This window comes from Phasianus colchicus, chromosome 5, assembly GCF_987193195.1.
Source record: "Phasianus colchicus chromosome 5, bPhaCol1.hap1.1, whole genome shotgun sequence".
NCBI classification, from domain to species: domain Eukaryota; kingdom Metazoa; phylum Chordata; class Aves; order Galliformes; family Phasianidae; genus Phasianus; species Phasianus colchicus.
In genome coordinates this window covers 33,258,317-33,270,716 of record NC_143440.1, presented here as the reverse complement: position 1 = coordinate 33,270,716, position 12,400 = coordinate 33,258,317, and the positions used below count along the sequence as shown (strand labels likewise).

The 12,400-nt window shown below is 36.4% G+C and overlaps 1 protein-coding gene across 4 annotated transcripts; it reads right to left on the bottom strand.

Moving 5' to 3' along the window:
• Nucleotides 1-283: 283 nt before the first annotated feature.
• On the bottom strand, nt 284-9,124 carry ZNF770 (zinc finger protein 770). Of its 4 annotated transcripts, none has more exons than XM_031593743.2 (3): nt 8,744-9,099; nt 8,557-8,653; nt 284-4,500 (listed from the first exon to the last, which is right to left on the bottom strand). In XM_031593743.2, the coding sequence occupies exon 3, from the start codon at nt 4,368-4,370 to the stop codon at nt 2,211-2,213; it is 2,160 nt and encodes a 719-aa protein (XP_031449603.2). In that variant the 5' UTR covers nt 4,371-4,500; nt 8,557-8,653; nt 8,744-9,099; the 3' UTR covers nt 284-2,210. The 4 variants fall into 4 exon arrangements, with proteins under 4 accessions (XP_031449603.2, XP_031449604.2, XP_089997396.1 ...); XM_031593744.2 differs by having other exon boundaries at nt 8,748-9,099; XM_090141270.1 differs by lacking the exon at nt 8,557-8,653 and having other exon boundaries at nt 9,082-9,124.
• Between the last annotated feature and the right edge of the window lie 3,276 nt (nt 9,125-12,400).

Below are 12,400 nucleotides of genomic sequence, written 5' to 3'. Positions count from 1 at the left end.
ACTTCTGATAAAAATAATAGAGCCAGATAAGCAAAATGGCCATTATTGCTCTTCTAAAAATTCCATGGAGCCCACATATTACCTTAGATTCCCAATTAATCAGACATTAATACTCTTTCTTCTACTTATCCCTCAAATTTAGCTTTCTGTATTCATCTTTCCCCCATTTCACTAAAATCAATATTTTTGAAAACACTTTATTTTTCTCCAAACATTATGCTTAAAAATATATTTTTCAAATGACTGTGACTTCTTAAAAAAAAACAAACACACTTTCTCTCTTTAAAAATATTTAATTTTATTTATGTAGCAAAAAATTCTGAAAGAAAACCTCTGTTCCAACATGCAAAGTGTTATATTCTAATAGCTAGTCTAATTTCTCTGCATACTGAATGGTATATAGCTTCAACACTATTTTGGTTGCACAAAAAGTATACAATAAAAGTGCAATATAAATAAAATAGTTTATTACAAATATTTTAAGAGCTCTACAATACACAAACATTTTATGAAGTATTCTCTTTCAATACAAAACAATTCACATGGTAAGAAAAAATCTCAGTATATAACCACGTTATTCTTAAGATACAGAACCAGTTGTTCTTAAGATACTGAACTAGCCTGTCATATAAAAATCATAGTATTTCATTCGCTCTGAAAGTGGAAGTGCACACACTCAAAAATATGGTAAGAACTCTCTTCATCCTTCACTTCTTTTATATCAAGTGCTACAATGGCTATTCCACAGCAAGACCTAGAGAAATAACGTCAAGACAAAAGAAAGTATACCTACAGAACTTACAGTTCTGTTAATTTAGATGTAGGATTAAAAACTTCAGGATTAAAATATTCAGAATCTGCACAACAAAGCAAAATGTACCAAAAGTTTAGGCTAGATGTTAGGAAGAAATTCTTTACATGGAAGGTGGTGAGGCACTGGAGCAGGTTGCCCAGAGAGCTGTGGATGCCCCATCCCAGGTGTTCAAGGTCAGGTTGGATAGGGATTGGGCAGCCTGAGCTGGTGGACGGCATCTCTGCCCATGGCAGGGTGATGGAACTGGATGATCTTTAAGTCCCTTCTAACCTAAGTCATTCTGTGATTTTATAATTACTCTTCAGAGAAAAAAAAAAAAAAAGAGAAACTTCATTTTTTCTCCTCGATGATTACAGCTCCACTGCACTTACATTTTTTGACAGACTCACATGAACAACAGGTAAAGCTCTCTACTTAACAGAAGTATAACCACAGATTTTATTCACAAAACCAAAATTACTTAATTTGAGTGAAAAATTATTTTTAGTCTCTTATACTTAATGTAACAAGAACATGATTTCCCAACAAAACTACTTGCCTGGTTTATAAGGTTTATAACACCTAGGAGAACATTTCTTTTGTTGGTGCAATATGCACAACAGAAGGAACAAATAACTGCACATGTATTATCCTTGATAATTTTTTGCTTTCTTTGCTTGCAGAAAAATAATTCACTATTGCATGAAAAAAATACAAAAAAGGGATTCTGCAAAAAGTGCAAATAATGAAGTATTAAAAGGGATTGATTAAAAACCCTGCTATTTTAGCATACCTATTCATTTTACCACTAATAAGGAAAGGACATAATTTCTCACACATAGATCTCCAAGAACAGTACAGATGTGGAATTAGGTTTTTTTCCCTCTATTAACTATTTTATAATTCTAGTCAACAGTTTCTCCTTGTTAAATATTATTTTCCACTTCTTCAGCTTGTTCTTTTTTTCTGCATCTTGTTCATCCAAAATTAACTTTTACTCTTTTTGAAAAAAAGCATGGACTAAAATACAGCAAATGTACACAACATTTTAATGCTTGCAATGTACAGAGAGCCAGAAGAAAGCAGCAGGACCATTTTTTCTGTATTCCAGAAATTGCCTTTTTATCTTTACTTTTTGATCATTCTCATTGAACAGTTACAGAGCACTGCGGATTGCCATGACACCATCAATACATTTGAAGAAAACAAATGTGAAGTAGCTTTCTTATTGCTTTGTTTTGTTTTTACCATCTTCTCATATTTACCAGATAATATAATCAAGTGGGCAGTTCTGAAAAGAGCAAATAACGTCATCAGGTCATCTTCACAACATAAAAAGATAATCCTGTTCAGTTAGTTGTTCAGTTTAACATAATCCTTTTAATAATCATGCAATCAAAAATATTAATGTATAACTTCAGGGAACAGTATCCAGTTTGAGTGAAAACAATGTTTCTGATTGTTGCTGACTGGAACCCAACTTTAACCTCTCTTTAAAGTGAGTAAGGTGATGTCTTTTCAAATGTGGAGACTGTCGGAAACTTCTACCACAAATTGAACATTCAAATGGCTTCTGTCCAGCATGCATGAAGTAATGTCTTTCAAGCTTAGAAAATGATTTAAATGTCTTAAAGCAGAGACTGCACTGGTATAGTTTTCTTCTTTCCACACTCTCAGAAAAATCATGCCAGTAACTGTAACAGCTTTGCTCCGTTTCCATCAATTTACTACACAAATAAGGCTCTGTGTTTCTACTGCCAGTGTCAAGAACAAAGGCCTCTGACTCAATTTCAACTTTGATTTCAGCTGCTTGATTTGACTGAGTCAGCTCAAATTCTTGAAAGCCAGGTGCCTGTGGAGGTGCTTGAGAATAATCTGAATAACTCACAGGCTGAGAAGACTCAAATTCAATGTGATCTTCCTGATGATTGAAGAATTTGTTCAGATTTTCAAATTCTACATGGCAAACAGGGCTTTTATAGTTATTTTCAGTATGGGTGAGCTGATGTCTTTTTAAGTGAGCTGACTGTCTAAATGTCTTCCCACAAACATTACAGCCAAAGGGCTTCTGTCCTGTGTGTATAAGGTAATGTCTTTGAAGCTTGGATGAAGATGGAAATATTTTTTCACATCTGTCACATTTACACACTTTGTGTCTGTTATGTATATTTTTAGGAGCTGAAAAAGCATAGTGAAGTATTTCGGAATTATCAAGGAAGCCATCATCTGATGAACCATAAAAAGTATCATCCCTATTGTGCACTCCATCATTGATGCTTAACATGCTTTCACCAGTAAGCGCACCTTCTAAATTAATTCCTACCTTGAGAGGTTCTAGGTGCTCTTGCCAATGTAATGGCATAGCAAACCTTCTTTTCATCCAATTGACAGCCTTGCACAGGTCAAGCTTGCTACAGCAGTCCCTGAAAGATTTAGTGGAAACATTTTTATCAGATTGCTGCTCTCTAACTGCAACCAGGTCAGGACTCCTAAAGTGACCTGATTTCATTTTTTCTCTGCCAGTCAAAGAAAAATCTGATAGCTTTCCTCCAGTGTGCTTCAGCTTCATCAGGATCTTGCTTTTCATGCTGACTGTGCGACTGCACGATGTTGTGCAACTTGAGCTTTTCTCATCTCTTAGATAACATTTATGCAAATTTAGGACTTCCTCTGTTTCAAAACACTGCTCACACACTGGACACTGAAATGGTACAACATAAATCAAATAAACATCATGTGGGTCATTCTCCTGCAATTTGAATGTGTCAGCGTTCTCAAAACGATCCATCTTTCCTTCCGACAGTTTCTGTAGTCTGAGATGTTTAGTTTTTCCTTTGTATATGATATTGGAGACAGCCTTATTTCTGGCATGGAGTTGTTTGTGCTTCATGAGTTTGCTCTGTATTTTAAATCCCTTCTGACAAAAGCAGCACTGAAAAGGCCTTTCTTCAGTATGCATGAGCTGATGGATTTTCAAATGTGTTGACTGTCTAAAAGATTTGCCACATGAAGAACACTTAAAAGGTTTCTGGCCAGTGTGAATAAGGAAGTGTCGTTCTAGCTTAGATCTCGATGGAAATGTCTTGTTACACAGTTCACACGGGTGAGTTTTCTTTCTCCTTCTGGTACCATGTAGACAATCTGCCTTCTGACACTGATGCAGCATCCACTTCTCTTCAGTTGTAAAAGACTTCCAGCACACAGAACATCGAAATATGCCACAAGTGACCCCATCCTGCTCAGAACTCACAGATTTTTCTTCTTGCCTGATACAATTCTGATAGTTTTCATTATGAAGCTGCTGATGCTTCAACAAAGTAATTACATTTTTGAAGTTTCTATGACAAAAATTACACTTAAAAGGCAGATTATGGGTCAACTGATGCCTCTCCAGATGGACCAACTGCCTAAATGTTTTATAGCACACATGACATTCAAATGGCTTTTGACCAGTATGTATCAGATAATGTCTTGCCAATTTTGATGGAGTTTCAAACTGCTTATAGCATATGTCACAAGTATATGGCTTTTTCTTGGGTATCCTGTTAGCTGTTACACAATGCTGAATTCTTAACATTGTTAAAAAGTTACACCTTGCCTACTTTTAATTTCATCAGGTGAGTATTTCAAGCGAAATCATCAATTGTGCACTAAAGCGGCAGGCTGTAGAAGCTGTTAAGTTTTCTTAACAGAGATACCACAGGTCCCTAAAGTAAGAGAAACAGAACAGTATTTTAGCCTATACTAATACAAGATTATTTGCCCTCTTCCCTTTTCTTCCCTCCCCCACCCCCCCCCCCCCCATGGTAGATCAAAAACATCCAGATAACAATATTTCTGATTTAATTTAGTTTAAAACGCTTCCCTGATTACAGAGTATTCACTTGTTATTTTACATAATATTGAAATCTTTTCTACTTTTCAGAAGAAGCAAGTTTAAGTAACCAATGCTGTAAAACAGATATTTAATCCTGCCTGTTACTTTTAAATTATGTGTAGTTTAGCTACATTATAATATTTAGGTTATTTACAAATAAAGAATATATTAAAAAAAAAAATCAACAAAACTTATTACAATAAATTTCTTCCCTACAACAGGAATTCTAAAGCCCTCATATGGAATTCATAATGATAAAAAGAGGTGAGAGCTAGGGATTCTTGGCCTTAAAATATCAAAATTAAGGGAATGCAATGTTTGTAGGAAGTGAAAATAAACAATACATTGAAACAAAGCACAGTTACAATTTACATTTGTATGTTTTCTCAACTGTATACAGAACAAACAGTAATCATTTTTGCTTTATCTTAGAATGGCACACACAAGAGCCAGCCACAAAGCATAGCAGAATGTAACTGTTAACTACCATCAGAACGAGGATGGAACACAGACTGTTTACTATACCACAACCAAGCTAGCACATCTGAGTTGTAATACTTAACCATTCATATGCTCTTATGTCAGTGTAAACATAAACATTATCTTAAATCATTGTAGTGAATGACTTAGAATAAACTGAAGTCATGAACCAGTCTGTTTTATTCTCCTGGAATTTTCAAGTCAGAGCACACTTCAGCAATATGCTGTGTCTCTGCTGAAGCACAATGACTTGAAAATAAGAAACTTCTCATGCTCTCAATTACTGGTATTTTTAATAAAATATTCATAGGAACATCTCAAGCAACTATTTAGCCCAAGCCCTCCATTTATATCAGAGACAACTTCCAAAGAGATTTAAAGCACTTCCACTTCTCACCAAGCTTTCCTTGTGCTCAGCTGAACCTTTCTTTACTACGAAGTTACTTCCTTTGTCCTTCATCCAATGAGCATGGAAAACAATTAGAAGTTGTTTCTTGATACTACTCTGTGTATTTTTTTTCTTTTTTTTTTTTTTGTAATAGAAAAGTCCTTTCCCCTCCCCCCCTCCAAAAAAAAAAAAAAAAGCAGCATTTCTTTTAGGTTCACTTTATAAAAACAAAACAAAACAAAAAGAACTGATAGGTGTTTTTAATCATTGCTGGACTAATTCTTCATTGATCACATCCTAAATTGTAGCATCTAAGACAGTAGAAGTATTCCAGACCACAACAGTAAGAATAATAGCATGAAAATACTCCCGCAGAATTATCTATATCCCCTTATATAAATGGGAAAGGGATGTAAGGAACAAACTTCAAAACAGCAGCTTAAGAAGGCATGTAATGACTTTATGGTATATAATACATTTTCACCAACTATAATTCATGGGATTTTGATACTATAACTCACAAGTTGTTTATTCTTTCTACATGCCACCAGAACTAATTTATTCAGTGTTTCTAAAAGCTCTGCCTCCTTCCAAGGAGACAATGTCCTTCATTTTTAAGAATTCAGAAATACATGAGAAGTTCATTTTAAGTAATTTCAAAGAATAAAAGCCTACTGCAATGTAAAGCAAATTACGATGAGATTTAAAACATATGCACAATAAAATACCTAAAAAACCAAGGTTTTTCTTATGTTCAACAGAAAGAAACCTGTTCATCTTGTAGGATCTTTCCATCTCTCACAGGCATTATACTTAATGAAATAATGTTTGGATGTGCACCTTAGATGCAGGTGTTATTGTACCAAGGAGTTATCTAATCTCGGTTGTTGAAGATAAGACTTAACACTATGGAGCAAATGAAAAAGTCAACTTTTCCTTTCCTATTTGCTTCCTATATAATTTTAACAGCTACTCAGTTTCAGCCTTTTGAAGATGCAAAACAGTGCTCTTAGGAGACTCCCTTTTCCTCCTAGTTGTCACATCAGATGAAGGTAAGGAGTTTAGAGTAAATGTATGACACCAAATGCTTTCTAGTTTGTGCTTCAGTGAATGCAGAGACAGGTAGGCTGAGAAAAGTAGTATGCTTCTCAGCTGTGCTGGAACTTCCTGTACAGCTATGGTTCAAGGCAGCCACCATTAGAATTGAAGGAAAGCCTCCTGAGAAAGAACTGTAAAGACTGACAAATTTTAGCTAACATGCTGTCATATAGATCTAATTTACACATGAGGAAAGGACTCAAACAGTACGGTGACATGCAAAGAAAAAAGTCCAAGCGAAAGACAGCTGTGGCATATTACACAAGGGATTTTGTATTTAGCTTATAAATGTATTAAAGATTCTATCTGATGAATGAGGAAAGTGTTCTGTAGTAAAAGTTGTCAAAAGCAGACTAGAGCTGGTCATTTGCCACTGAAAGACTTTAGGCTCAAATGAGGCAGTGCAGAAGGAGAGAAATGATAACTGCAGCTCTGTGTGGCCAAAATACATTTTTCAAATTGTATTTACTAAGTATAGATTTCTCCATATCTATTTCATTGTGAACTGTGCCTTCCATATCTAAAGAATAAACACACTGCTGCTAAAGCTGAAAGAACAAAAGACAAGTTTGGAATATTCTTTTCTGCAAGCCCTGGAAATACACAGGCTTGTCCTAATTAGAAAAAGTACTTTCCTATGTGATACAAATTTAGTTTACAGATTTTGTTTGTAGACTAGGCCCAGTTTAATATTAAATTGACACTACTTTTTATCTTGGCTGCAAGATCATGCAGAAAAATAACATAAAGATGCAAACCACTGAAGGTCCACAGAGTACTCCCTCCTATGTCTAAATATTACTTAAATACATATTATTATTTATTTTTCAGATGACAGCAAGCTGATAATCAGAGAAGGTCTAAAGGGAAAAAAAAAAATACAAAAACAAAAAAACTGGATTCACACTTCAATAAGAAGACAAACAAGATTTTCTGGAAAATGAACACCTTACTAGGCAACAGTTACATAGACGAGACCTGGGAGCAGTTAGAACAGATGCCGAGTATGACAACAGCATACTGTTATACTAGGATATATAAACAGAAACAGAGCTTGAATGGCACATAAATCTCCCATTTAGAATTCAACAACTGGAATACTCTATCCTGTTTTGAACAATGCCCTTCAAATTTAATCAAGTATATGAACTTACTGGAATGAGACTAGATAAGAGGATCAATAAAGATCAGAGCTAATATGCATACTATTTTGAAAAATATTAAAATAATTGGGAATGTTTATTTTAAGGGAGAGGAGACCTGATTAAAAAGAAAAGCAAGACAAACACGCTAAAAAAAAAGTCTGCTCTGAAAAGAAAAATTGTTCCTCAAGCCATATAAAGCTGTGACTAGAAACGGATTCAAATTACAGGAGAGGATTCAAGTACATTATTCTTACAGTAATACAATCTTTCTTGATAACTAATTTGTTGGAGGTAGAAAAGTCCCCCCACACACCAGTAAATTCTTCAAAAAGAGGCTTCACAAAGGCTTCTCAGATTCCCTCACTCTGCTTTGATGCATGGGAATAAACACAAAATGAGTGTTCTAACCTGTTTTCCTGTGATTAATTTAATTCAAAACATAAGAGTTGAAAATTCAGTGTTTCCAAATTTGCCACTAACAGATTATTATGCCTTGTTAGTTTATCCTCAGGCCTCAAGAAATATGAATGTATATACTTCTCCAGATAGCTGCAAAAAGAGTAATGCCAATAAACACATTAAGCAAGATAAAGTGCTTCTTGTATCATTAACTAACTGCAAAACAGACCATTGAAAATCTAGGTGCTTATCTATGAAACACAGTATCCAACAGAAGTACAACTCCACCTACTATAACAAACACATTACACCTCACTTCCTCACCTGTCTTTCTCTGGGGACAAGGTTGGCATGCTGCACCAAGGGAAAAGCTTACCAGAAACGTGATCTTTAACAGAGAAATCAGCATCAAGCTCCTCGAGGCTAGTGCATCTCATCTGCCTCTGTTTTCCATCTATTTTTTAAAGCATTAGCTGAAACAAAAGCACGTAGATGAGGAGTAGCAGTACTAGTTTAACCACAGGACAAAGTTTTGCTGAAGAGACTTGTGACCTGAAACTGACCTACCCCAAACGTTGTGACAATTTCGCCCCTTCCTTCAAACAAAACCCTCTTAAATACAGTTAAAGCAACTAACGAAGCGGCTCCAACACACAGCAAATCGGCACACAACCGCCGGCAGCTTTTCCACATCAGCAAGCGGGGTCCCTGCAGGGCCTCGGCGGCCCGACTCAGCGCTACCCGCGGCCGCCCGAGCGGGCACAGCCCGAGCCGGCACAGCCCGAGCCCAGCACCGGCAGTGCCCGGGGGCCGTGCCGCGCCGCATCGCGCCGCGCTGCCGCTACCGGGCGAGGGTAGATGGGGAAAAACCTTACAGAAACATCCACCACAAGTACATCACCTCCAGCCCACTCGTGGCTGCCGTCGCGTAAACGCTTCCGCCCGGATGGCGCTCGGACGCCGGGAAGCCCGGAAACGTGGGCAGGAGCTTTAAGTTCCCATGCGCGATGCGGTCTCGCCGTCTCCTGCCCGGCAGCTGCCTGCCGCGGGCATCGGGGAACCGGGGAGCGGCTGGTCTGAACGAAACGTGGGTACCTCGGTTCGCGAGATACCCTCATCCTGCGTCTGTAACCTTCGCTGATGTGACACCTCTGATGGGTTGGAACTAAATCTCCAAGGTCTGTTTCTGACTGAAACCATTCCGTGATTCTGTGGAATTACACTGTCACGCAACCAAGTGGACAAACGTGCCAAAGCTTGTAGCCTAGGAGGTTGGGAAGTAACACTGTCTAAAAAGATCTCTAATAGCTTGTGCACACACCAGTAATAATTTTTTTTTCAGAGCCTCTCTTCTGCAAGAGAGGGGCCATGGAAATGGAGTAGCTCAAGGGCAGAAGAAGTTGGCTGCAATGCAATGGCAAGGCCATCAGCTGCTGCCTGGCTGTGGCTGTCCTCAGGTCTTCCAGGCAAAGGCCAAAAATTGCCAGAAAAAGGCAAAAACTCTTTATTTCAGAAAGGAACATGCAGATGGTATAGCAGAGAATAAGAGATTTGCCATAAAAGTCAGTTAATAATTAATAAAATGCAAGGATGTGGATGAGGCTGATGGTGTGCTCAGACTGCTGATTATTATGCTGATGGCCACTGTTCTGCTCTACTTCCCTCTGCCTGTTTTCTCCATCCTTCTGTCTAAACTGTATGTAACCTCTTTGGGACAGAGCATTCCAAATTACAGACACATATTTACCTTCATAGCAAATAGGGTGGGGTCCCACATTTCCACTTGCATTGTTCCCACACATGTAGCACCAAATGGTGACTGCACAGCATCTCTTTGCAAAAGAGAGAATGGACATTTTTGTACAGTGCCTAGCATAAGTGGGTCCTGGGCTATGGCAGAGTTTTAAAATAATAGAATAATGTTAAAAGGGCATCCAGAATGGTTCTGATATGGTGTGACAAAAGGTTCCACATGGTAAGCATTTGTGTTTGGTGTTGTCTTGCTGTGATACAATACTGAGCAGGATTCAAGAAATAACTGGATATTTATCTTGAAAGCAGCAATATCCACCAGATAAATAAGTAAAAAAAATAAATAAATGAGGCAGATTGGAAATGATGTAAAGATTCGTGTTTCAGGACAAAATAAAATAAAAATAAAAATAAAAATAAAAAATAAAAATCCACTCAGACTAATGGCATTGTGAAGAGTCTTTCCATCTGGATCAGTGACTTCTCGTGTGATTTTCAGTTTCTTTAGGCAAACTGTAGGTAAAAGAATACAAGGTGTTGGAAATGTAATCTATAGAGACAGACCATTTATCTTGTGTGGTGTGGCAGTTCAGTCCTAGTAATATTTACTCTTCTCACGTTTAACAACCAGAGGACTTCCCCCTTCTCCGCGTGGTAAAGGCGTGGTCAACAAACATAGCAGACAAGCTTGCATCCATAGAGGGTCATGGCCCCTAGCACTGACTTTGTTGTGAATAGCAGCCAGGTAGTTCTTTTCACAGTCTCAGATTTGGGCTGTATACAAAACCTATATATATACATAAGTGTTTGTCAATGAAAATAATATGATTCTGATCCAGGGGCATACAGCTTACATAGCACAAGCCACTGCATTATACTGCCAGATGAGTAAATGATATTAAAGCATAGAATTTGATTATTATTCCCTCTTTGGGTAGAAGACATGCCAAATCACCTCTACCTCACTGTTGCTGAAAACAGATGTCTTGTTGCTAAAAAATATATACTAATAATACTAATCGGTTACTCATGGATTCTATATACAGTAATGAAAAAGAAGATGACAGCATTTACAGGCTTAAGCATGAGGTACTTTTGCAGGCCCAGTGTTTGATAAATAAATAAAGCAGCGACATACTAAAGTAGTTTGTGTGATTGTTATCTAATTTGGCATTCAAGAATTTAAGTAGATCTGACTCTGGTGATAGCTGTAGTGTCACATGGAAGATTTTTCTATTACTCTTCTATTTTTCCAAAGAAAATAAAAAATAAAAAAATAAAACTTTCCAAACTGGAAAAACTGGACAATACTATAGTTTTGCTATCTAGAACTGAATTTGAGATTTTGGAATGCTGAATTGTCCCTTCCCTTCTGAAAGAAAGCTATTTCTTAGTTGCAACAGCAAAAAAAAGTTATGTAATCCTTTTATCTTACTATAAATGCATATTTCTTGATTTCTTATAAAATGTACAATGTTTAGAAAAGGAATTAGCATCTCAAGTTTACGGTTAATAAAAAATGATTGATTGCTTCCTCTGTTGATGTACACTGTAGTATATTGATATGAAAATAATTTTCAATTCTCTTTAATTTTTAGATTTTACCTTAAAGTATTGTAAAGATGCCTCTGCAAACTGACAGTTGGTAATTCAATTATGTGAGTTGCAGGGACAGTCTGTGAGTTAACTGCAACACATTATCATTCATATTTTGTCTGCTTTTTAGAGGTGTTCCGTACTTTAAACACATGTGCTGTATATGCAATGTGTTACAGTTATTTCCCTGGTGTTATTTTCATTGAATTTTAGATTAAATAGGCACATAACACGGTATATAACTTGCTAATGTGTCAATTAATGCCACCTCAGGGCTGAAATAAATTGCAAAGACTTTTAAAACTGTGACTACACATTTTGTGCTAGTCTTAGCTTTCTTCCTTCCTCTCTTTTCCTATTTTCTGCTTTTTTTTTTTTTTCTTCCCCCCCCCAACCAAATAGTCCATCTTAGATTCCTCTAGTGCATAACAATGAATTGCCTTGAGGGGAAATAGTTGTTTAATGAATCTCAGAATTATGTATTCTACACGTGCAAGTATCATATTGTATTTGATTAAGCACTGTGTATGGCAAAAGCTCTAAAGATTCTTTGTACATTAAAAAAAGGCAAATTTTAATGACATTTTCAAGAAAAGTAAACTTTATTCATCCAGACTTGTAAACAGCTAGAGCATCATATCGAAATATCAGTTTTAAAAGAATATGATGAAATTAAAAAAAAACAAAAACAAAAACAGCAATTTAGTTCTGTGATATGTAAGTGTAATTCTATGATAAGATATAATTTTGTCTAAATACAGTCATTTCTAACAGCTTTTTTTGCCGTGTCTAAAAATAGATTTTACTTTATCTAGCAGTATATTTCAATTCAAATTTCATATCTACTATGTTATATTTAAAACCAGTATAAA